Source organism: Arvicanthis niloticus, chromosome 4 (genome assembly GCF_011762505.2).
Source record: "Arvicanthis niloticus isolate mArvNil1 chromosome 4, mArvNil1.pat.X, whole genome shotgun sequence".
Taxonomy (NCBI): Eukaryota; Metazoa; Chordata; class Mammalia; order Rodentia; family Muridae; genus Arvicanthis; species Arvicanthis niloticus.
In genome coordinates, this window is record NC_047661.1 from 97,521,250 (window position 1) to 97,548,740 (window position 27,491).

Consider the following 27,491-nt stretch of genomic DNA (forward strand, 5'->3'; position numbering starts at 1 on the left):
CATGGGATTGTAATATTATTACTCCTTTCCCACCCTGGCAGAGAGTAAACATGAATTCAGAAGCACAGTGGAGTGAAAAACAAAGGAGAGAGAGAAAAGGCAGCAGAGAAAGACAGAAAAGGTGAATACAGAGCTACAGAAGTGTTTATTGAGCATGCTACAGAGGTAAGCAGAGTACACACAAAATGAAATTAAACAACCATCAAACCTCCCAACTTTGTTAGAAAATTAATTTTTAATTGTGCCACTTTCAAACTATACTGAATTTTACATTTCTAAAGATGTAAAAACTCAACTAATAGAAAATATACATGACCATTCTGTCTACATAGATAACAGAATCTATGAATCTTGAAACTAAGTACATCAATTTCAAAAAGTATTGGTCATTTAACAGAATCAACATTTTAGATTGACAAGAACTGTTCAAATAAATTTGACCTGTAGATTCTGAGCCATGTTTTTATTAAAGTCAGATCTATTCCTAAATACAAAATATTTTGAAGATTTATTAAAACTGAATATTACAATGCAAGGTAAATTAAGACTAAAGGCACATAAACTTTGGTCCCACCTGGTTGTCAGTTTTAGAAAACTGCCACAAAATTAATCTTCCTGCAAGTTTTCGCAGTACACTTTCTTTGTCTTTGAAAAATACATGCACCAGTTCCTGAACTAGCTAGACCAGTCTGCACATGCTCAGAAATCCACAACCATTTTCCAAATCTTAATTACAAACTAAGGATGGCAATATATATTTAAATGCACATAAGTCATGTCAACTTCGAAAACATCTACGAAAAATATTGAGCCACAAACAAGACATTACTCAGTGCTGACATGTATAGGATACGTCCCACAGAGTGTGTACAAAAAGGTTAAGGTTCCACAAGGCTTTCCACATAGGGCTCAAACTTACAGAAATCACTTGTCTTAAGAAATTAATACTCTGCATCTTGTTAATTTTAACTAATGCCTACATTCATAACTGAATCTAGACCAGATTTGTGAGATACAAAAGGCCAATGTTTTCAAAAGCAATAAAGCCTAAGATAGTAGAAACTAAAAATGCTGTTTTATACTTTCAGTATCAAGTATCTTATTAGATTAAATAGAAAGAAATGCGATAAGCCAATAATTCAAAATAAGTTCCAAGCAGGAGAAACAAAAACTTAACCTTTTGACACACCCCTGCCTAAACATATTTTAATTCCCACATAACGATGTGCCCTAAACAACCAATTCTTTTTTCCTAGTAAATGCACAATAGCAACACTAGTTTTCCTTTGTAAGGCACGTATGTCAACTAAGTTGGAAAAAAAAAAAAAGCAAAATTAAACTAAAAATTTAAACAGACAAAAATGGCTTCCCTATTGAACAGATGAAACACAGCAGTTAGCAACTCTGCCTTTACATATGCCATTTCATTTTATAACCAAGGAATGATAACAGCATGAAAAAAAAAAAATCAAACTCTGGTCCCCACTTTTCTGAACAGTCAATAGGTGATGACACCAAACAATGGGATCTGCCCGCCATCTTCATCTCCCGTCTTTAAATTGTTGACTTGGAGAAAGACACTCTCAGATGATGGTTTTCACCAAGGTTATAATTATGAAGATCAATCAAAGCCTGAATAGCTTCCTCCACTGTTGCCATCTGAAGAAGAGCCATTTTGTGATCTCTTCTGAAACAAAATTATGAAATTAGATACTTCATAAGAGTTTAAACATTGATTTTTACCCATCTGAGGTAAAAAATTTAAAAAAAATATTTGAAAAAATTTTAATTTCTATAAAGTCACACATTTTAAGACAAAGAAGCTTGCTTACTGAAAGAACTTAAATGCTTTCACAGTGCCCCCGGTGTTGGCAAACAGAGTTCGCAGATCCTCCTCTGCTACAGACGGACTAGAGAAAGAAGACAGAAGAGTCCAGATGAATACAGACAAGAGCAGACCTTGGGCTTTGCTGATAACAAGACTGTGCTCAGTCATGACCTGAGATACTCACGGGATGTTAGACAGGTGAAGGGTGGCAGAAGGAGGGAAAATGTTCTGAAAGTTTTTGGATCCCGGTTTTTTAAAACGGTGCAGTGGTGAATTCCCAAAATCTTTTGTTAGCCCTTGATCATCAAGTCCCTCTCGAGGTAGTTGCACAGTCTGATGTTTAGAGAGAGTAACACGAATAATTTTTCCATACATCTTCTGCCCATTAAGATGATTCATGGCTAGAAAAGCAAAGAATATCTATTAAAATATCAAAGTTAAGAATAAAAATACTTCTAATTTGAATTTTTGAATTTTCTTACAACTTAAAACTCATAAATTTATTAGCATATGAATTGGAAGACTTCATTTTTCATTTCTACTAGACAAGGTATTGTACCAAAAATCTTCCTTTATAGAACAACAACAACAAAAAACCTACAACCCTCTAACTTTTTTAAGAATGCTGTTGATAAACTAGATTTTAAAAACTACAAGAAAATGTAGTAATCCTCCCTAGTACTGTTATCCCTTCTGCTGCTTGGCTTCCTAGTGTGTTAGAAGCCCTGGGCAGCAGGGTTGGGACTGTCTTAATTCCCTATCAAATTTATGTTCCCTCTATTTCTCACTAGTCACTGTCATTTGTTACAGATCTGGGTAACTCCAATTCCTTATCTGCCTTGCTGTTGGATCTCTCTCTATATTTTTCCCCCATCCATTCTATACAGAGAGCAGTTGAAAGACTTTCACAGGTTATAACCCTAATAATGCCATCACTTAGCAAACATCACTGGGAACAAAATCTAAACTTCCTCTTTAATGTAGTTACACTTCCCAGCATGACCCTTACATTCTTTCTAGCCTCTCTGCAGACATTTATTGATAGCATGCACTAACAGTTGGTGCTGGAAAGGATGGAGTAAGACACTATCCAAGCCATAATAGAATGGCATCTTAGTAGTGTAGTTCTTATACTATAATGGTCTCTGGCTAGAAAGTATTCTCTAACATTTCTCTCAATTTTGTCAACTCATTTTTTTGAAGTCCCTTCTACAGAGAGACTTCAGAAAATCATCTGTTGCAGAAGTTCATATCTCACTAAATACTGTCTATGGATACCCTATACTTTTAAAGTCACCATAATTTATTCAAATCATTTGATTATTTTTTTCCCTTCAAGTTCTAGGACACACAAAGACAAAACAACTGTCTCTACATAGCACATGGTACTAGCATATCATATGGCTTCCTGAGATACCTGTCAGGTTGCCTTTCAAAGAAGAGAACTTGACTAACATTTATGGTTGTGAGCCTAACCTTTAATGGCTGAGAGAGCCATCTCTCCAGACTGAGAGCTTGCCTAATATTGGCAAAGAGTTAAGTGTTTTCTTCTTTAGTCACAAGTCTAGGCACATTAGGGAGTTGGGGAGGAGAGGCTGTTTTTAAAAGATTCTTCACTTTGTACTGAAGGATCTTACACAACACAATGGTTTATACTGAGCGTTAACACGAAAGGATCTAGAACACCTAAGAGACAAGTCCCTGAAGGATTAACTAGATCAATACTTCTCAATCTGTCGGTTGTGACCCCTTTGGAGGTCAAATGATCCTTTCACAGAGGTCACACATCAGATATCGTGAATGTCAGGTATTTACATTACGGTTTATAACAATAACAAAATTAGTTGTTAAGTAACAACAAAATTTTATCGTTTAAAGGGTCACGATATAATTCTATTAAAGGGTCACAGCAGAGGTCTAGATGAGCTCAGATGGGAAGGCCCACAATAACTAAGAACAGCAACATCCCATGGCCTTGCAAGATTATAAAAAGCAAGCTCTAACCAGCTAACATTCATCATTTTCTGTTTCCTCCTATGAACTCAATGTGGCCAGCTGCCTCAAGCTTTTGCTGATGTGACTGCCTCACTGTGATGGACTAACCCTTCAAATTGTAAGCTCAAATAAACCCTATCTCCCTTAAGTCTCTCTGGTCAAATATGCTGTTGAAGCAAAGAAAGTAAATATATTCATATTGGGTAAAAACATGACTAGCAGAGGGAAAAGTGGCTGTCTCTAGGCTCACCAAGACAGCCTTCCACGTAGAAATATGCCACGCATAACTTCAAGAAAACTTTGTTGTTTCAACTTGACATCATAATATGCTGTTGTGGTAATCAAGCACAATAAAGATTAAGGTACTACTTGTTTAAAGTAAGTCTTTATATAAAATGAAAACAAAAAGTATTCAGAATGTGTTAATCCCCATATCTCAGATAATTCTCAATTTGATGATTTGTTATTAATTAAAAGATAAAGCCATACTCAATTCAAATACTAATGAGAGAAGGAAGTACTTGAATTGTTCACTAAGAACACTATCAAATGTTACTTACATATAAAGGCACTGTATAAAAACAACAGTGAGCTGGGCTATACCTCAGAGAACCTGGCAAACATGTGCCAATCTCTGGATTTGATACACAGTACTACTACAAACAAACAAACAAAAAAAGGAAAAAAAAAACAAAAAAACAAAATAACAGCAACAACTCACCTCAAAAGAAAGGCATGTGCATAAACCCAGGAGAAAATGATATACCAAATACCTATCTATGTTTAAGCTAGCACATTTAAAAGACATACAGTCACTTTGAACCAGAAAGTTAGATAGTTTTATAGTTCCATCTGAGCTAACAAGTCCACAGACCCGATTGCTGTAACAATTAATCCTATCAAATGGTAAATCCCAACGTTTAAAAAATGTAAATGTAGTCAGAAAAAGGTATCATCATTCTTGAATCTTAACGAATTAAATTTTCAGCTAAGAGCCTGGTGATAATTACAGATAGTCACATTCTGAGCATGCAATTGTATTCTAGATTAAAGCATGTGTGAAAAACAGTGATATATATGGAACTTAACTGAATTACATTTTAGTCCTTTGGATTAACCATTGGTGAAAATTTTTTGTTTTGTAAAACTTAGCAACTAAAAGGACATTTCCCTCTCTACTGCTAAGCTGAATCAATAAAGTGATTTTAGAAGAACATAAGAACACTGAGTAGGGTTTTATGACCTATACAAACAATTATTTTCTAATACAGGAGACAGACAGGATATAGAAAGAACTCTTAACCAAAAGTCACTTCAGTTTTGAGGCTAACATCCTTTTCCATAAAGCTGTGCTCAGACTTGTTAGGAAGAAAGCAAAACACAAATTCACCATGTATAAGCTATAAAAATATAAAAGTTAAGAGACATTTGAGCCTTAATCATAAAAAAGCCACAAATGATCTCTTACTCAGTTAAAGGGGCCTGTTTTTAGTCACAGATATATACTACTGCATTCGAATGTAGAATGTACAGCTAACATGTAGCCGCCTCTTACCGAGCTGTGACTGGTTCCCATCAGCCATCTGTATCAGAGCACTGTCTTTCTTATTGTACAAAATCTTCACGCGCTGCACATCTCCATAAACGCCTTTGTGTGGAGCCACAGAGAGGTAATCCAGAAATGGAATTAATTGTATGTGCAAGTCAGCTAACGATTATCTTTCTGACACATCAATGAAACATTCAGACGTCAACATGATCACTCACTCACTCTCACCATTTACACAAATGAATAAAGAAGAACAAGATTTTGAACAGTGAATTTTGAAAAGAATAATTTTTGATAAACCCTCAAAGCTATGTGAATGATATTAAATTAAAAACCATGCAAAATAAATCAGCATGCATTAAAACAAACTTTGTGTCTATGGAGAGTTTTAAATAGCAAAGAAAAATAGCAAAAGATTTACTATTCAACTTTAAGCCAAAGTGCTAGCTACAAATAAGAATTAAGGTGAAACAAAAAAAAAAAATCAAATCAATAATAAAAGTATAGTGCTAACAATAACATACCGAAGAGGGTAAACAGACTTTGGGGCGTAACCATCTTTAGAAGGAGAGAAGAGCAAGCAGCGTAAGACAAGAAGAGAGAAGAGTCGAGGAAGAGCGGAGATGAACAGATCATCCATAACGAAGGGTGGTTCCCGCAGAATGGTGAGGTGGTCATGGATCATGGTTCAAGGCGGTTAATTGGGGCAAGTTGGTCCGAGGAACATTTGTTCAAGCACAGAAGCATGAACATAGGGAATGGAGACAGGGAATGAAGACAAGGACAAGGAAAATAAAGGATCAGACAGGGAAGGGAACGGGCATTTGGGAGAAGACAAGGAAAGGGGAGGTGAACACACAGGGAAAAGGATGAAATGGGGAAGGGAAACAGCAATGCAGAAGAAAAAAATAAGGAATTGGGGAACAAAAAAAAATAAAATATAGGTCAGTACATAGGAAATGCAGGAATTTGGTCAGAAAAATGGTTGGTTTATGTACTGTACAAGAAAAACTGAGCAAAATGTAGTCATCCAAGACAAATATGGGTAAAGTACATCTCTATCAAAGAGTAAATACAGCATTTCATCTCAACACAGGGAGGACGCATGCATGGGAATTTTAAACTTTGAACTTTAACTGCATAAGCATGGCTGGTTATGAAATGCAGGCAAGTCTTAAAGGCACTCTGATTCACACACTTTAGCATGCAGAACTGTGAATGATAACAGTACTAAATGACAAAATTAGGTTATGTCTAGTATTAACAGAGGCCAATCAAAAATGAGACAAATATTCAAATTAGACATCATAAACTGATACATTTGAGGGTCCCACATTTCATACCAGCTTTCATAGCAATCAAAATAAAATATACCAGACATAAAATGTACAACTGAAGAAAATAACAGCAACTTTATTTAACAAAAGGGAGCAGGGTAAAGTTGAAATATATATTTGTAGAAGACAATGACTAAAAACTGCAAAGAAAAAATTACTAAGAAAGACTGGAAGAGTGCCTCGTCAAGATCTTTGGAAGAACCTTCAAAGAAAAATGTATTAGAGTAGTTCACATAAAATAAGATTAAAAAAAATGCAATGACACATAAGCATGAAATGAACAAGCAAATCATTAGAAAAGGCAAAGAGCAAATTTATTTTACAGTTACACTTGCAAAATTAGATCACATTTGCCTTTGAGAACAACAGAAAAATAAAAAGCCAAACTACGGTACTTCACCATATTTTTCTTAGGAAAAATAGGTAGCTATATTAGAATATATATATACATATATAAAGATATATGACTGTCTAAAGAAACAGTACTAACTAAACAAGTACGAAGATTTTATTCAGAAGCAGAAATACAAAAAATATTTTGGCTAATGAATATACATAAAAAGAAAGGCAAGTGCAAAATGAAATATGAAAAACTTTCACAAATGAAATGGAGATGAAAAAGCCATTACCAATTATTTCACTAACCTCTTCATTTAAATTGCTAACCAACAGGACTGTATTGCCAGCAGCTGAGACTCCAGGCATGCCCACTCGGCCAGCGGCAGCTGCAGCAGCTGCTGCAGCAGCATTTGGAATAGCCAAAGGACTGAGAGCTCCTGGAACAGCTGCAACAGGAAGCCCTAATTTTAAAATAAAGCATATTTTACGAAACACACACAAGTCGTTTACAAAACCAATTAAGCACAATGGCTGCATGGCTTATGGCTGACCGTTCCAAAGGTTCCTGTAAGTTAATTTTTATGTTTAGAAAAATGTTTTGTTGGTATGGAGCAATTATAGAAAAATAATTGATTTCAACAGTCATTTATTATTTGAACTAAGGTACATACCTGTACAATGTTAACATATATTATGTACATGATAGTCCTTTATCTTCCCCATGGAAAAGCTAACAAAGCATGAAGGAAATTTTCACCCACTTCCATGATTTACAGTGAGAGGTAAGTATAAGAAAATCTGTAAGACAATTCTACTTCTCATCCCATTGTGACATAAGAAACAAATATAGTTCAGTTCCTAAAATCAAATGTGTTTTCCTATAAAATTCAGCTAGTACAGACAAATCCACCTAAACAATTCATATAAATGTCCTAAAGAAAATCACATGACAATTTGCCTTCTCAGTTTCATACTAAAGAAAATCACATGACAATTTGCCTTCTCAGTTTCATACTGAAGTAGAAACAAAACGAACCCCACTTCCAACCCTTAAATTCTTATTTACCTAGCTAGCATTTATTACTTGTCAATAGCTACAGTCCAAAACAGTACAGAATTTACACACCTTGACATAAAAATGGCACCAGCACTGTACTTAAATGACTCAGATCTCATGACATACTTGCTTATAAACGGCCCTTCCCTGTGGCTTTGTAAATTCACATTGTGTTTCTCTTCTTTTTATAGTATTCTTGTCCTTATGCATTACTCTGGGTCTACTGCTGCCTTCATTGGTGGGGATCTTACTTTTCTTGTCAGGTTTTAGATGGATTTACGGAGGCTAGAATGACCTTTCACTGGAAATTTCAAGAATTTAGAGAGAAAATTCCCAAGTTTCTATGTGACAAAATCTCCTCCAATTTCCTCCTCATTAAGGCTTTCTTCCTTTTCTGTGTGCACTCTACCGCTAGGTTCAAGATTCTCAGTTATAAAATTGTATTTTGCAAGATTTTTGTCCACTTTCCTTGGGGGTTACTTTTGGTTTCAGACTATTCTAACTTAAATAAAATTAAGAAGGCTAAAATAATAAAACCAAGTATCATCATACATTTGAACAATCATGACACAATATTCTTTTGGGTATTAACCCATTTTATTTCTTCTTGTATGTGCTTGATAATATAATTGTGCCCATGTAGAGACCAATGTCTTCTATTGCTCTTTGCCTTTGTGTTCTGAGCTACTGTCTCTCTGAGCCTCACACTAACTCAGCTAGGCTGGCTGGATGACAGGCTTCCACAACCCTCGACCCTGGCCAGGCACTGGGTTATAGTAGTGCTGACGCTCTAGGCCTTTTCACACTGGTTCTGGGGATCTGAGTTTGGGTTCTTACATTTGACATGAGAGTACATTCTGTACCCAGTAGGACATCTCCTTGGCCCTGACTTATATCTTCATATTAAATACAGTGTTTCTCATCACACCTCATAGTCATTTCCATTTAATATTTAAAGAAAACTTGTTGGAGAGATGGCTCAGCAGTTAGGTCCTGAGTTCAATTCCCACCAACCACATGGTGGCTGACAATCATCTATAATAGGATCTGATGCCCTCTTCTGGTGTATCTGAAGACAACTACAATGTACTCAAATAAATAAATAAATAACTCTTAAAAAAAAACTTTTTTTGTCAGGGGATATTTTATATTATATATATTATACATTTATACACATACACACACACACACACACTTATAAACTATAGACATTCATACTCAGTATTTTTTTTCTCTTATATTCTCTTGGTAAGTGACCTCTCCATGCTTAGAAACAAAGTAACAACACAAGGAAAACACCCAGCATTTTTAGGCAGTTAGGCTGACAATACAATTATTTAATAATAGTGGAAATACCAGATGTAGTAATTATATTGTCAAATCATTACTTTGTTTTAGTGGCTTTAATTGGCTACCTCTTGGAAGAAAAAGTACTTTAATATGCCGTTAAATTTTATGCTCTTTATGAGGCTCAGAATTAATATTGGTAAAACTAAGCAAACGAAAACAAAGTAACCAACCTTCATACACTAAAAGAAACAGAAAACAAAAGGTTCTATGTTAAGCCTCTCATTCTCTCATATAAAGACTTAAAAAGCAGTTATTTGGTAAGCTCTTTTCCTAGAACAAATGAAATCAACTTCATTTATGGGCTATTTTCAATTTTAACAGGTAAGGAGGAGTTTTCAAGGCCACTAACTCAGAAAAATTTTTTACTGAAAACTCAACCATAACACAAAAATAAAACTATCTCAAGAATTTCCAACCCCCTTGTATTTCCTCTGTACATCTGGATCCTTTGCATCTCCTGTGCATGTTCTAGAGTTCCTTGAGCTCTGTCACTAGGCTAACACAATGGAAACCTTTTGGTTTCATTCTCCCTTTCCACTTAAAATTACTGAGGAAAACAAGCTTTTGTTTATCTAAACTATACCAACTGAGTCCTACTATAATAAAATTAAAAACAAGAGAACATATAATTAGCCTTAAGCCTGATGTACAAAATAAAACTCCTATGCATACCAATAAGAAAAATCAAGAATGAAAAAGACAAAACCTATTTTAGCATTAATGTCAGAGATTTTGACTTTGTGGACCCCCATCAGGCATGAAGAGATTCCCTGCAATCTTTGGTAATATTTTACAAATAGTACCCTTAATATTAAAAAGTACTAAGGAAATTAAAAGAAAGACATTTAAAAAGAAATATCAAGGTATGTAGTTAAAATTACAGATTATTGACAGTCCTAAATAATTTCTTTCTTACTCATTTCCTGTTTTACTCTCATATTTCACTTTTGGGGAAATTTTTTTTCCTTCTTTAAGATACATTTTTCCCATGATAACAATTCAGTATCTAACAAATTATCAAAAAATTCATTAACTAATAGAAAATTAATTCAAAATACTAAATATTTAAACATAATTATTTAAAAAAAAACTCCACGTTTTTACATCTGGGTTTTATAAGGGAGCAAATTTGATGTTAAATATTAGATAAAGCTTTAGGTCATGAAATGTCATTAAATTAAAAGAATTATTTAAATGAACCTAAAATAATTATCAATTAAAAGGCAAATGTAAATTGTTGTAGACTCAAGAGACAGTTTAGAAGTCTAAGCTGAATTTTAATAAATATTACCTTTTAATAAAAAGACTGCTCAACTTTCACCCAAGAAAAGTTTGAGTTCGAAACAGAAGCAATTAATTCTTTCTCAATAAGAAAAGAAGCAAGGAAAATTTTACCAAAATGTACAATGTAAGCTTTCAGGCCCCCGGTACTGTTCACATTTGTTTAAGTGGTAATTCACAATCTATTTATCATTACTCCTGGCTAAGAGGCTAAAAAACAGGTTGGTCAAATTATGTCAAAGGACCTGCATAATTATGTCATAAGCCACCTGCCAAATGGAAACATTTTAAGAGCTTTTAAGAGCTATGGCAAACAGTATTTCCCCTTAATAAATAATATGTTACACTTTTCAGTTATTTTTTTCTCTAAGCTGTAACAGGAAATGTACCTTCACTTCTAAACCAGAGGCACAGCTTAAACTCAGACCTGAAAGTCTCTGTGGACAGACTTCAGCTTTTTTCCAAATATTCTTCTCTGAAAAATTAACTCTGTCGTCACACAGAAACTTTTTAGATTTTATGTAAGTACTTGTGGCAACAAGAAAACCTACAAAATGTTTTGCAATGTATTATCTCATCAATACAATTACAACTTCTACATAAATGCATTTTAACTCAATTTTACAAGATAACTGCTCCTTTGTAAAGCTTAAATTATGTCACAAGCGTTAAGTTTTAAATTTTAGCAAGAGACACTAATTTTAATGCTTGACAAACTCTTTAACTACATTAATACATCTTCCATTACAATAACATGCAACTTGAAACTATGTACTGTGAAAGAAGTTTATTTGGCTTACAGGATATCACATGTGGTAAGAGCCCCTTTAGGTCACCACTGGTGGTAAGGTAGAAGAGAAAGGTAATGTGAAAGAGAGAGAGGTCACATGGGGAGAGAAGTAGGAGTGGCCAGTCCTATTCTTTTTCAGAAACATTTTCTCAAGAACCACTACAACAATTCTTTCACAAAACATCACACAAAAACCTCCCTCTAGACTCAACTTACAAGTTTCCCCACCTTTTACTAATGTCACAGAAGGAGTGACACAGTCTCTAAACATTCAAACTATTCCAAGCTTTTTTTTAGGAAGAAAAAGGTTTTAGATATTCCTAACATTCAAAAAAAAAAAAAAAAATCTAAACTGTTCCAGTTTTGGTCCAAACATTTTATAAGAACATGATAAAAATTCCTTCTAGGTCTCACAATGTTCCTACAAAAAGGCATTATTTTCTAAGCTTCAATATTCTCATTATTTCTTGATCCAATCTACAACAGATTCCAGATTTTAGCTTGAAAAACACTTGTTACATGCTAGGCACTGGGAAAAGCCCTTCAGATGTGTCATATTTATTACTCATAATAGCTGTAGATGGCAGGATTATCACCATCATGCTCACTGCAAATGTGTAAGCCATACAGTGAAGCTACATCAGATTTTCAACATAGGAAAGCTGGACTTCAACTTCATCATTATGAATTCTGTCACACTGCAAACATTCCCTCTTGGGTAATGCTTTATCATTCTATTTCTCCTTCCTATGACAGCATATTTTGGGCATTAACTTATTGTGGGTTTGGTGGGGTTTTTGGTTTTGTTTTGGTTTGGTTTTGGTTTTTTTTTGTTTGTTTGTTTGTTTTTTTTTTTTTTTTTTTTTGTATCATCTACTTCCTTCCTAATATGCTTTATATTTCTGAGGACAATCTTATGGTACATAGTACACTGAAGAACCACTTCTGATTTTAATCCTGTTACAGCCGTCAGTTTTTATTTTAGGTACTGGTGACTCAGGCCAGGGCTTTGCAATTGTTAAGAAAGCATTCTACCACTGAGCTACTTCCCAAGCCTCAATCTCATTTTAATACAATAAAAAACATGTACTATGTACTTCCAATATTTTATTTCAACCATTTAATCTTGTTCTCTTATACTTTGAAAACTGTAAAGTGAAGTTTTAAGTATTAATCTCTGGCTTCTAAATTCACAGCTCCCTAAAGCTTTGCCAAAATTCAGAATAGAAGTCAAAATTCTAGATTAGATTAGGCATGGTGGTGCATGCTTTTGATTCCAGCACTTGGAAGTCAGAGGCACATGGATCCTTGTGAACTGGAGGTCAGCCTAGTATTCCAAACCTGCCTAGGTTTCAGTGAGACCCTGCCTTTAAACAAACAAAACTGCACTAAATTCCCTTTTGTCTCATAGATATGTTCACATTTCATTCTTTATAAATAACTAGCATTAAAATATAATGTATTTACAGTTAGTTTTCCCCACCTTTGTTTCTTCACTTCATGTTATCTTAGACTCTTTAAAACAAAAAAAAAAAAAAGCATCTAGCATTCCTGTTTTTAGCTCCCAGATATACCACGAAGCCAGTTTCTTAAAAAATAAACCAATCATCCTTACTTCAGACAACTGATAGGTCCTTTAGCAAAGGTTCTTAATTTAACATCCTAGATAATTATATCTTCATGAAACAGAATGCTTGGAAGCATATCTTTTGATAAGCTTTTGATGCTAAAAGGCTAATAAATCCAGTATAAAATTCATATTCCACAGATAGCATTAACCTTAAGATCTTGCTCTGTAACCTTTTATAGCATCATCTTATTCATATTTTCTCAATTATTTTATGTGCCATTCAAAATATTTGTCTCTCACGAAACACAGTGTAGGCTTTGTGTCGTACTGCTAACACTGTACCTGTTGCTCATAAGACCCTCCTGATTCTTCCTTTGGAAGATGCATCAGGTATTTCTGATCATGAATCACACATTTCACTCTACAAAAAACACTACTACATATATTTACCTCTAATCAAAACTATTCTTGGTAATCCCCTCCCACTAGAATACAAAAATCTATAAGAAACCTTGGTATTCTCCTCTTCCAAATACTATGAAAAAAAATGCTTAAAATCAAGAATCTAGTTGAAACGTTCTGTACATATTTTATGTTTTCTTGTTGATGAACTCTCCTCCACAACCTTTACCTCAAGCTGTCATCTTCTGTTGCACTAACTGCACAGGTATAATGTGCATCTTTAGAAAGCTTTTCTGTGTTTCATCTGTAACTGTCATCTTTTATAAATACATAATTTCTGTTTTATTATTCTGGTGAGACAAGGTCTCAAGAGGTGGTCCAGACAGATCTTGAATTCATGACACTCTTGCCTCAGCCTCCCCAATGGGATTACAGGTGTACATGACTATAGTGAACTTACAATTAAGTCTGCAGCGTGGTTTCATTTTAACAAATCTTCTAGAGCCAAAGGCTAAAGTGAACTATTATAGAACTCAAACTATTCAGCCTTAAAAATACTAAATCTTCTTGGTCCTGTTCTGAGATTATAGACTACTGTCATGACAGCTGTTCCCCAATTTCTTTTCTAAAATAATTAAGGCAACTGAGACATTAAGAGTTTTAAAAATTCAACTATAGTAAAATAAAACAGAGATTAATAGACCAAGAATCCACATTTTCTCAGATCATCTTTGAACATACATCATATACGAACACAAGATGCATAAGACTGCTCCTGAAATAACATGGGATACTATCTTACAGTAAGTTTCCAAGTTACTTGAGTCTTTTCTAAAATCATGTTTAAAGGGTATGATAGAAGCCAGCAAGTCATTCAACAACATTATCAAGTATTATATACTGGGCATTAACTATATTCACTACACGTTCATACAGTGGGCAGCACAACTGTTTCATAGCCTATCAAGATACAATGTTACTAGACAGTAGCATTTTTTTTACCTCTATTACAATCTTATGAGACCATCTCTCGATGAATCTATGTCTGACTGAAACACTTAGTAAATGGTTGTGTTTTAAATGTTTCTTCCACAACAAATGACATAAAGAACTTTAAATAGAAGTAGAATCTTAAGTAATTTTTCTTTAAACTGGCATTTTTCTAGTTATTCTGCAGGGAGAAACTATCCTCAAAAGGATCTGTCTAGGTATTTAACAGTGGAGTCAAATTTTAAACAGGAACTAAATAATGGGAGACAGGACAGACAATGCTGCTAATCCTTGTATCTAGATTCATGTGTCTACAACTCTTCACTAGCATGTCTTCTTAATAGGTACTTAATCCAGCATCGTCTCAGTCACTGAAAGAAACCTGATTCACAAAATTAACAAGCAGCATTTCCATCTTTCTAAGCATTTGCTCTACTAATGGTTCAGTAAAAGTAGCAACCACTAAACTAACTAAAAAATACTAAATAATATCTTTAATTCTTGCTTTCTGAACACACGCAGATCAAAGACCAGGTCCTTCCTAGAATATTAAGTCACAATCACTGTCCAGCACAACTAAGTCATGAGCCATGGAGGTACCAGACGTTATGTGTCTTCTTCAGACATAGGAGGCCCAAATTCAGTGAATAGAGAAGGAAATTATGACACTACAGGGAAACAATCACAGCAATGTACAACTAGCAACTTTCTAAAAGCTTAAAGCTTCTTTATCAAACCAATAAAACTGAAGTTGATATAGAGGGCTTATCACAGTATAAAAAGAAATTTATGCAGATAGATAAAATATAACCAACATCAAGTATCTCTCTTAGAATCTTGCTCTGCAGAAGGTTACCTTAAAAAAACTAAAACAAACAAACAAACAAACAAACACTTTTTAAAAAAAAATTACAAGAACTAGCACAGGAGCCTGAGTTACACAGTGAGATTCTATCTAAAAAGACCAAACATAAATAAATACCTTTAAAAATAAGAAATTTTGATGCAGGTTATGTATTTGGCCATATTAAGAAATTGCTGCCTAGCAGCCAGGAACAAAACCATGGATCAACAGTCAGACAATATGCAGAGAGGGAGAGACCTTGGCACGTTAAGCCCCTAAAGGTATGTCTCAATCAAATCCCTCACCTTTGGGCTCGGGAAACTCAACATAGAAGGTGGAAAAAGTTTCAAAGCCAGAGGGGAAGAAGGATGCTGAGGACACAAGACCCTGTCAATCAATAGATCAATGTACACAGACTGAGGCAGCATGCACAGGGTCTGCTCAGGTTTGCACCAGATAGGGTCCTAGAACTGAAAGCAGAAGTGGACATATGCCTCATCCCTGACCCAGAAGCAATTTCCAATGGATAACTCCCTGGTGAATGAAATTAGTTTTCTTCAAGGGATTCTCAGTGAAAAAACAAACTCCTTTTAAGGGTAGGCCCATGCTCAGCAGTAGACGGCCAATAGAAAATGAACTCAAGCGTCTTTAGGAGGTTCTTTGTCTCATGTCGTGTCACAGTCTTTTCCTCCTTTTAATTTTAATTTTTACTTTTTAAAATTTATTTTCTCTCTCATTACACTATATGACCTTTATATGGTTTCCAGTTTTGTGTTTTTACGGGATTCCTGAGTGAACGAGTAAGTTTCTGTGTCTATATCTGCTTCTTATGCCTTTTCTTGAATTTTTCTTTGTTAGTTTTGTCCTATGCTGATGTGTTTTTGTTTTATCTTGGTATTAGCCTTTAGAAGACTTTTTGTTTTCTGAAAGACAAAAAGGGAATGGATTTGATTGGGAGAGAGTGGGAAGAAACTGGGAGAAGGAGAGGGAGAGGAAAGCATAATCAGGATATATTATCTGAGGGAAAAACTGTTTTCAATAAAAGAAAAAAATAAAGTTAAAACCGAGGAAGAAAGAAAATCCACTGCCTGATTTGGTGACACAGGAAAGCATGGAATCTCAGCATGCAGGAGGTTAAAGAACAAAACATTTTTGTGTTTGAGGGTGGTCTGTTCTATATAGCAATTTGCAAGACCAGATAAGAACCCAGACCACATAGAGAGATTCTTGTTTTTACTGAATTAATCAGAAATTTTTGATGAGGTAGGTAAATTATGTTTTGGTAAGTAATCTAGGGATATTGTGATGACAGTTAAGATGTGACTTTGATTTAAAACACAATAGAAAAAAAACAAGTAAATACACAGTGAGCACTACTGATCTTATAACAGGGATGTGGGATTCATTCTAAGACATGGAAGATTGACATATAAATGCAATTTATAAAATACTACCATGTGAATGACCCATTCAAAAGCAACAAAAGAAAAAGCTTCTAAAATTTTAAATAAACTTGGTAATTTTAGGATTTCGCAAAAAAGGGAGAAACCTAGCTTAACAATAAAGTAACATTTTATCAGAATTATACCATGTAAATTATGACATGAAAAAAATATTAAGATGCTGTGCAATGTCTATTATGTGTTTTTAAGAGGACATAATAAATAAAATTGGGCATAAAAAATTCCAATAGCAGTTAATTTTCAACTCTTGATTCACTAAAATATTTTGGATATTTAAAAATATGTATACCTCGGGCCACTCGCACTGATTTTCAGTGATAATTTCAATAGCCAACACATTTGGAAAAGCACCATTACACATGAAGTGCAAATCAACCTTCATGAAGTGTTCTATCTCTTCATAATCTTCAACTGGTCACCCACTGCTAATACTGATATTCTAAAAATGGGTGTTACTTTATTCAAACTCTATTCTTTTGATGAATTAGTTGCTCTAATATTTTCAAGTGGCAACATGGCAATTTTCCAAGGCTACACACCTCTTAATATATTAACATTTACCTTGACAAACATTATAATGCCTCAATTTATAGTCAATAATTTTGATCACCTTGTTCTCTGAAAGAAGTATGTGAGTGAATAGACTACCAAGCATATGATTATGTATTTAGATGTTACATTTCTAAGTATCTACAAAGTACTGTGTTTCCTGTCTCCAAATAAACTACATTTTCCAAAACACTGTGATTCCTAGTAAAAGATGGAGGGAAACCAGATGTAATAGTTTAAAAATAATTAGTGTTTAAAATAAAATCTTTTTTAGAAGTAAGAACATTCATTGAAGCAGCTAAATATAAAAGGTGAAGTGAACCCCCATATATTTGAAAGAATATTTAAGTATACATAATCTTTTCAGTAAAGGGGTACTGTAGCAATTATATCAGTAGTTCTGCATCACAAAGACTGACCAAGAAAGGAATTTCACCACTATTACTTTGGTTGTACTCTGAAGTCACCCAATAAAATATCCTAAGGGGCAAAAAATAGAGAAAAGACAGTTATCATTTCATAGTGGCGACATCACTAGTGGAGCATGAGATGTCCCTGCGAACCGTTTGGAAACAACTCTTCTGAAACCTAGCACTGAGCTGGACATACAGCAAGCAGACTTATATCCTCATTAGTCCAAGACTGTAATAGGTGTTAAGGCAAGATCAAGACCTTAATTTTAAAAAGACATAAAATTTATTTTTAAAAAAGTGAGAATAGTTACTAAAAATACTTTTCTGAAAGGTAACAGACGTAAAACAAGTTGAAGATTCAGCTCATACTCTAAACAAACATAAGTCTCTAGTAGGATATTGTAAGAACTACCTAACACACCAGCTGAAAGATTCCAGACAATTGAAAATTTATAAATAACAAGTTTTTTTTAAAGAATTATTTATTTTATATATATGAGTACACTGTCACTTTCTTCAGACACACCAGAAGAGGGCATTGGATCTCATTACAGATGGCTATGAGCCACCATGTAGTTGCTGGGAATTGAACTCAGGACCTCTGGAGGAGTAATCAGTGTTCTTAACCACTGAGCCATCTCTACAGCCCAATAACAAGTATTTTAAAACTTCAAGACAGTTTATAATTAACGATACATTCCTGCAGTAATTTAATATGCTTTGAAAAAAGAAATGAGGCCAACTATAAAAACAAAACAAGACAAAACAAAACAGTGGTTTCAGCATCAGTAAAGTTGAGGCAGAAAAATCAAGAGAACAGGGCTAACCAGGGAAGGAAGCATATTTCCAGCAGTTCTCTCGACCCAGTGACATTGTCTCAACCAAAAAAGGTGTGTTGACAGGGCAAAAATTCAGCCTTCTATACCATTTATGTTATTTCAAATTAATACATATATTCCAGAAAGAAATTTGTAAAACTATCCGGTCTTCAATATTATTATTCAATAGTTCTAGGAGTATAATCTTAGAAAATAATTTAAGGTGAAAAATTTTAATAAAAATACTTTAATGTCCACTTTCAAAGACTTAAGGTACTGCAGAAGAAAATAAAACAAAAATAACCAATGAAGATTATCAGTATATCCATGTTATTAAAATTATCATTTCCACTTAAAAGTTCTAAATTAGCTGGTTTTTTTCTAAAGTCAAAACTTTAACTGGTTAGTATGAAATGTATCTCTTGTGAATACCATAATTTACAGAGTCTATCATTGGAGTTTTGAAACCATTTGAGGACAGTTAAAGTTAAAAAGTCTAGTTACGAAATAGAACAATTAAAGAAAAGATTAAAAAATTTAGGAAAGCCAAGCTTAACTCCTCAAATATGGAACTCACCAATTAGGCTGGCTAATGAGTTCCAGGGATCCTCCATCTCCTCCTATCCCCTTCTCTACTCCCCACCCTGGGGTTAAAAATGGGGACTATTATGCAGGCTTCTTACAGGTACTTGAGATTCAAACTTAGTAACTTCAAGCAACAAAGCAAACACCTTAAAAATTGAGCCATCTCCAGTACGATGGTATGAAAGATTTTTCTCTTTATATTTTCTCACCAAAGTCTTAAGATCACAAGAGTAACTCAGTTCCCCTGAAAATTCCAAATGACCTCAAAAATATGCCTCTACTTAGGATCCCAACATACACACAGCTTCTTAGAATCCTATCATGTTATCAACAGTGTTTTAATAGAATACTGTTTTAGTATTTTACCCATAACTTCTTTTTTTATGAAATGGCACGTGATTGTTTAATTTTCTAGATAATAAAATCATTGCTACTTTGCTACTACCTATTTTGTTTGGCTATTTAAGGTTTCATTAACATACCTGTGAAGTGTTTAGAAGATGTCTAAAAACCAGAAGGCCTTTTTACTCTTTTTGTACAAGTTCTGTCTAGTAAAAAGTTAAAAGCTGCCTATCATAATAATACCTGAATCTTGACATTGCCATTAAAAACTGTGAATTATGACTCAACTAAGGCTTCAACCATACCTACACTGCAAATAAAATTCTGTCAGGAACACTGCTAATAGGAAAAAGTTAAAGAATCTACCTACTATTTTTAGTTACAATAAATAGCAGTGTATGGTGCTAGAGACAGCAAATCAAAGGGTCATCAGTTTTTTATTTCCTCCTGAAAATTAACTGAAAATAACTGCTCTTGAACATTAGGCTCATTTCATATACATAACAATCACTTTATACATTTACAAGTGAACGTAGTTGTTACACAGTCACAATAAGTATTTTAAACATTCATTTGTTTTTTAAAATGATAGACATAAACTAAAATTTTAAGAGCTACTTTATTCTTTCTCAACCATAAACCTTGGATTCTCTCTAGACAGTAAGCTTGATTTAAAGATACTATTACTTAAAGGAAGAGATGGCTCAGTGGTCATGAGCACTTATTGACCTTTGAAGACATGGGTTCGGTTCCTAGAACTCATACGGCAGCTAGCAACTGTCTGTTAATTTCAGTTCCAGAGAATCGGATGCCCTCTTCTGCCTTTCACAGGCATTGTACACATGTGGTATAACAGACATACATACAGAGAAAACATCCACACATAAATAAAAATGAAAACAGTATTACAAATACCAAAGTAAAATTTCAAAACACAACAAACTCAAGAAAACTATTAAAATTTGTCATTATCAGTTTGCTTAGGCTAACTTACATTTTTTCCCAATCTTCGGTCAATTAACTTCCAGCTGCTTATTTTACACTGCACTTTATGTAAGTAGCACAAATCCATTGTAGGATAAGGTAAAATATATATAACCAAATCCAAAGGAAGAGCAATACACATGTTCTAGAAAAATCTTCATGTACAATCTTTCAACATTTGTGGTATACTATACTTAAAAAAAAAACTCCATGCACCCATGGACTCCTGTTTTTATCTTTGTTAATACTTTGTTATTTCTGCATACTGTTAAAGCAATCAAATTAACCCTAACAAGAACACATAAAAACCTTTGGTTTAAACAGGACATCAAATCTGAAGCATACAATATTAATAACATTCTTTTCATTCCAGTTTTTCTTCATTTATTTTAGGGGATTGTATGTTGGAAAAGTGAAAAAGGGGTAAGATGAAGATACTTTTAGTTATCCCCCGGAAGGTAAAGGCTTCCTTGTAATGGAATTCATACAACCCTCTGAACACACAAGAAGAAAACTCATAAAATATGAACATCATCTGTTAAGGTGTGAAATCCAAGATTAATTATACTCACAGTAGTTTACCAGGCACGTTCCCAGTGAGCACTGGAGGAAAGGTGGTACAGACAGTAAAAGTCATACCTAAAAGGGATGTCTCCTTGGCAAACGCTGCAGCAATGGCTGGGTCTAATGCAGGCTGGCCGTCTCCAGATGGAAGATCAGGTCGTGTATAATCCCTACTTTTATCATTGTTGTATTTTACATTCAAATTCACAAGTTTGGAAAAATCAATCCTTAGGGTACAGCAAGCATTATAAATATTTTGACCATCTAGGGCCTGTAAAAGTGAATAAAATATATCAGCCATCATAAATTTGAAAATTAACAAAAACAGGAAAAGGATTCAAATGTCATCCATCAAGCCATGCTACTGCTCTAACTGCGTTAGTTTCTGCCACTGACTGCCTTCATTAACTAGGCAATGCTATTTAACTCTAAAATACAACCATGTCATCATCAATGCAACATTTTTAAATAAAATAAAAAGCTGTAAACAGCTTTAAAAAATTAAAACTGGTAATAAATAGCCAAACATACAGTCAGCTCTAATGATAACACTAAAATGAGTTGTTACAATTACTACTGGATACCACACTATAGGAAGTTGCCTCATTCAAATAAATGCAGCTCCAAGATGTGTACCAATTCCCATGAAATGAAGTAAGAACAAGTACTTCCTTAAGATGAACTGTTGGACCTGAATGAGAATATCTTGATGAAATTAGAAAAGCCAATATCATTCCAGGAAATTCTGGAATAAAAAAGAGTGCTAGCTACAGTTAAAGGTCTAGACTTAATGACATCAGTGTAAGACCACTATTAATTTTGAGTATCAGTGTAGCAGTATAGAAAATAGAAATATGGGCCAACAAACTTCCTTAAAGGTTACTGTGGGAATTCAATAAAAGAACATACATGTCAAAGTTTATCATGAATTACTGACTATTATGACTATGGTTTTTTGCTACTGTATATTAATCATTTCTAGTCCAACAAGGCATATTATAGAAAAACAAACTAAGTGAGAACATAGCATTAATTTTCATCAGAAGAATAAAAATGTCTTGTTAATGGAAAAGTAAAGTTCTATAATAGCTTAAGTATATTAAGCTTGAAATTCATTCAAACATTGAAATAGTCTTACTCTCTGGAACAATAATTCCTCCTCAATATACAAAAATTTTACTGAGCTGAAAAGCAGCAAAAAAATTCACCATCAGAAGATAACAGGGCTAGTAAAAACTAACTTAAAGACATCTCATAAACATTATTATTTAAATTACATTTGGATCAAGCAAATCATTACACAAAAAATATACCACATAAAAATAGACACCAAATATATCAACTTTATGAAGAATTTAATGTAAAATAACCCAGCATCATCCTATGGAGACATTTAACACACTAATAGCTATTAATTTACAGTAAGTCAAGTTATTCCTGTTGGGAGAATGTAAGCCAGTTGACAGAATTTGATCTCTATGAAATCTAAATGGCACTGTGTGTATCAGTGCTGCAAATGTCTATCAGAAGATGAGTAGCAAAACTTTACCCCTAGGTAACTAATTAAACACTATCAAGGAGTACATATCACCTCATTAGAGCTGGTTTGAATCACCATCCCTACGTTACTGCTAACAGTACTGACAGAAAATTACTAAATCTACAACAGACTTTTCAAAGTGTTATTTTAATGTGATATTAAGGCAGAATGCCAAATTAGCTACAGTCAATGTACCAATTACTACAACACCCTTTAGAAATCTTTGATAGTTACTTTTAGAAAATATCTGCATGCCGGTAAAAGACACACAGCTACACACAGACTGGGAAGAGCCGGAGAAACGACCAGTCAAATTTTACATAATAATTGTGTCATACAAGAAGAGAAAAACAGGAATCTAGTTAGTTTAAAATTTGTATGAAGGTAAGTAAGGGAGAAAAATATTAATGTTGAAAAAGCTATGCAAGCTTCATTTCAAGCTGTATTTACAAACCCAAGAAAGAATAGCGATACACATACCAGTCCTATGGTGGGTGCAGCCACCAGAACACAATGATCTCGATAGAACAAAGACTACTGCCAGTTAAAGCTCAAGATTATGTGTGTGAGCTAAGGCTTCTCAAATACTTCTACTTTCAAAAAAAGTTCATGACTAAGGGTAGGGAATGGTAGGGCGCTGACACAGGAGTGGGTGGGCAAGTGGAGAAGCACCCTCACAGAGGCAGGGGAGGGGATAGAGGGCTTGTGGAGGGGAAACTGGGAAGGGGGATAATATTTGAAATGTAAATAAATAAAATAGCCAATAACAAAAAAAGTTTACAGACTAAGGACAAATAATTGGGAAAAAATTGCAACAACAAACTAAAATTTATAAAGCACAAGCATCAAAACGAAGGAGAATGTTAAAATAATATACAATTACAAGAGCACAATAAATACGCAGATAATTCAATGGGCACTTTTTATATGTCACTTGCTTTAGTGAGAGGTTGCTGGGCATTCTTTTGGGAGGCTCTAAGTTCCAAATTCTCTTGGACTTTTAACAGTAATTAAGTAGTTCAAATCAACTACTTGAACATAAAACTCCTCGCTGGTAGACTATGTAGAATCTTTTAAAACTTCTGATTCACTGTGAACTCCTATAAACTCAAAGTGCATAATGTAAAAGCCAAAAGGTAAGTAAGCAAGTTCAAGCAAATGCTCCAAAAAGTACCACCATCCCATTAGATTTCTCAAAACATCAGCATACTGCAGTGAGTTCTTTGTAAGCAAGACTGAAGGACACAATTTTAGTGCTACAAGCATTTGAGTTTAGTGTTGCTGTTGCTTTAAAAGTTAAAATGTAACCCACAAATATGATACAACAAAATGACAATATGAAAAAGATTCTAGACAACACAGCACCATTATTTAGCTTCTACCAAAAGAGACATACAGTTAGTTCATGGGTATCAAATAACAAAAGCAAAAGGACATTTGCTACTCACGCGTTGTTGTTATAACTTTGCTGCAAAAAATAACCTTTAAAACTGGGGTATTTACATGCTTCCATTAGTTTTACATAATCCTATGTTAAAACTGCTATTGAGCAGCCACGGAAAGCGTTTCTTTGCTTTGCTAGTATACTGCATATGAGTGTTTCTTACAAAATCTCAAGACCTTTTCCTTACGATACTTAAGATTGTTGTTATGGCTTCAGTTTACCACCTCAAATGTCAATGCTCAACAGATGCAGCAGAGAACAAAGTAGACATGGTATCCACTCATACTAACAAAACACAGTTCTCTAAGAAATAATTATAAAAAAATCCATTCTAATTCAATGTACAAAAGCGAAGTTCTCCATGAAGAATTTTCTAAACTAGAATTTGATTCAAGAAAAAAGTAAAAGTGAAAAAAAATAGTACTACCCAATAACATAGCACACTGTAAGCCTCCAAGATCAGAGAAAGCACACCTACTAAGTATTTAAAGATTGATGCAAATGAAAAAGAAGAAAATGAAACTTAAGAAACAAGCAAACATTTAATCTCCTTAAACCATGCTGATGACTACAGACTTTATCCTAAGGATAAAAGATCGTCACTGAAGGACATTGAAAAAGTAAGTAGTGTGTCTAAGTTGAAATCATCATGTAATCTGAACAACAAACCAACCAACCAACCACTGGGAATGACCCAAGATTCTGAAGTAATGGATTTCAGCCAAATATCATGACCTTGACTTCAGATGATATCCTGATGGCTTAGATCAGAAAACTTCTATGCACTGTTGGTCAAGACAAGTAGCTCGGGTCATTCTGCATAAAATGAGTTTGTGCCAAATAGTCTACCAGTATCAAATGGACATGTTGCTCTTAACTTCATCTAAAAATTTATGTCTGTAAGTGTTAAGTGTCACTTCTGCCTTAGAGAAGCTTCTTTTGGCAGCGAGCAGTAATTAACTATAGAGTTGACACAAGTGCTCAGCACTAAGAAACAAAACTGTATCACTCTCTGAAAAGGCTCGGGGACCAACAGAATGTAAGAGCCAAGTGAAGAGGTAGAATGTTATTCAAACTGCATTCTGGGCATGACATGATGTTACACTCTTGAATGCTTAGCATCTGTAATTACCTGCACAAGATTGGTACAAGACTAGATCTGCCAACATCCCAGCAACAAGAAAGAAAGGGGTCATGAGATCTACAGGCACCTATGATAACTAGGGAGAGACATTTTCTTCAGTAGTGTAAGAACTAGTAAGTTGCACCTACAGGTAGTTTAAGTGAGAATGGTTCTCATAGGTTCATGTTTGAATACTTGGCCCCCATTTGTTGGAAAGGAGAAGAATAAGGCCTCCAATAAAGTTTTCTACAAGTTGCCTTGGCCATGCTGTCTGTTCACAACAATGAAAAAGTAATTAAGACTGTTGCTCCAGTAATAATCCCTCACATATGTTCCTGGAAAGGGATCAACAGGAGTGGTAGGAGAACAACAAAGGGTAATTAATAAGCATGGGTGTGGCTAAAATATATTATATACAGGTATAAACGTTATAAGGAAGACTGAACGTATAATGAAAACTAAATAAAGAAAACATACAGCATTACTTGTTTTTAAACACACAAAACATTCTATTAGCATCAGCACTAAGTAAACTACAGCTACAAATATGTGATTTTGTAAACTGGCATAAGTTAAAAAAAAATATCAAGCAAAAATTTTTTGAGTAACACCTGTTTAAACTAGGGCAGTAATAGTTGAAGGACAGAAAGATAGGAACTCAGGAATCAGAATCAATGTCTGGAAACAGGATGGAAGGCAGGCTTGTTAATGACAATGACACTGCATCTTGTACTACAAGACACAGAGAACACTAGGAACCGCAAGTTGCAACGAGAACGATTGGCTAGATTCTTAGTCTGCGTCTTTTAGTAAAGCTCTGAGCTAGACAAGTTAACAAAAGCACTAAAGATAACTAAGCTGTGTGAGTAAAGTCTGCCAAACACAAGCAGAATGTGAAAGGAAAAAGACAACTGAAAAGAAAGGAAGGAGAAATCTAGGGAAAGTATCAGAAACCAGGAGGGAAAAAAAGGAGTCAGAGTGTCAAATATTACCCACAGATTATAAGCAAGATAAAAACTTAAAATGACTACGGCAATTGTACTGTTTTAATGACCACTACTGACAGTTGAAAGGTAGTTTAGGTAACTATGGATGAAACCAAATTACACTGCACAGAGAAATAAATGAGGAGGCCAAAAAAGATGTGAGCAGCAAAAGGCCTGACACTATTACTGAGGCTATGGAACGCTCACAAAAACGGACTTATGGTGACTGCTCTCCAGAAGACCCAACAAGTAGCTGAAAGAGTCAGATGCAGATGTTTACAACCAATAAATGGACAGAAGCTGCTGCAACCCTGTAGGAGGACCAGCAGTCTCAATTAATCTGGAACCCCAAGATCTCTCAAACACTAGACCACCAGAAAGGCAGCATACACCAGCTGGTATGAGGCCCCCAACACATATACAGCAAGGGACTGCCACATCTTGACTCGGTCAGAGAAGATGCACCTAACCCTCAGGAGATTGGAGGCGCTAGGGAGTTTAGAGGTCATGCGGGGTGGGGGACAGGTTGTGGGGAAAGCCTCCTGGAGATAGAGGCATGGGTTGGAGGTATGGGATGTGGAACAGTCGGAGGGTGGATGGGAGAAATAAAATCTGGTGTAAATAAATATAAAATAAAAATCTGATTATAAATGAAAACAAAGAAGAAAGGATGGAGGAGGATGTTGAGACATGTAGAGCAGGAAAATTTGAATTCACTAGAAAGTTGCACATATTTGAAATCCTGGTGATAAGCAGTGAGAATGGAAAAATAAGTCAAATTAGATAAGACAATTATGTCATTATTAATAATAAAATATAGCCTTAGAAAGGAAGCAAAGGATGAAATTTACGGACTTGTTCTTTATTGATACTAGAGGTGATGAAGCATATATGCCCACTTTATGAACGGCATATATGCCTAAACACAGGGATAAGGACTCGATTTTGCTAGAAACTACTAACATTCCCATCTGACTTTAAAACAAAATTCACAAATTAGAGTGAGGAAAGACCCTGACTAAAGTGTCCTCCCCAGCTCTGTGTAAAACAGCATACTGCTGGAATGTGAAGACATTTTCCCAGGAAGAATGACTACTTTCTGATGTGGGGGGTGGAGGGGTGGAGTGGAGGTATGGGATCTGAAGAGATTTTCCCCGGAAGAATGACAACTTTCTGATGACATTCACAAAAAAGTCTCAATTGTCAGAGGATTCAATACTACATAATATTCTCTAGGTTCACCCTTGATAAAGGCACAAAGAATGCAGACTGCGAAGGTCATCAAAAGGTTTCCCAAGTAATCTACATGAAAAAAAAAAAAAATAGGACAAGGAAGTGTTATGGAAAG

The 27,491-nt window shown here is 34.6% G+C and overlaps 1 protein-coding gene across 4 annotated transcripts in view; it reads right to left on the reverse strand.

The window, feature by feature from the left end:
- Positions 1 to 216: 216 nt before the first annotated feature.
- The window catches only part of Ptbp2 (polypyrimidine tract binding protein 2), a 64,195-nt gene continuing 36,920 nt past the window's right edge, over positions 217 to 27,491 (reverse strand). Inside the window, exons 8-14 of one of the 4 annotated variants that reach the window (XM_034500096.2) lie at positions 21,126 to 21,321; positions 7,355 to 7,494; positions 5,897 to 5,930; positions 5,379 to 5,471; positions 2,013 to 2,229; positions 1,833 to 1,910; positions 217 to 1,684 (exon numbers count right to left, since the gene is read on the reverse strand). In XM_034500096.2, coding sequence (XP_034355987.1) covers positions 1,555 to 1,684; positions 1,833 to 1,910; positions 2,013 to 2,229; positions 5,379 to 5,471; positions 5,897 to 5,930; positions 7,355 to 7,494; positions 21,126 to 21,321 — 888 coding nt within the window. In that variant the 3' untranslated portion in view covers positions 217 to 1,554. Of the gene's footprint in view, positions 1,688 to 1,832; positions 1,911 to 2,012; positions 2,230 to 5,378; positions 5,472 to 5,896; positions 5,931 to 7,354; positions 7,510 to 21,125; positions 21,322 to 27,491 lie in introns of all 4 variants that reach the window. The other 3 variants (XM_034500093.2, XM_034500095.2, XM_034500094.2) reach the window with 3 other exon arrangements.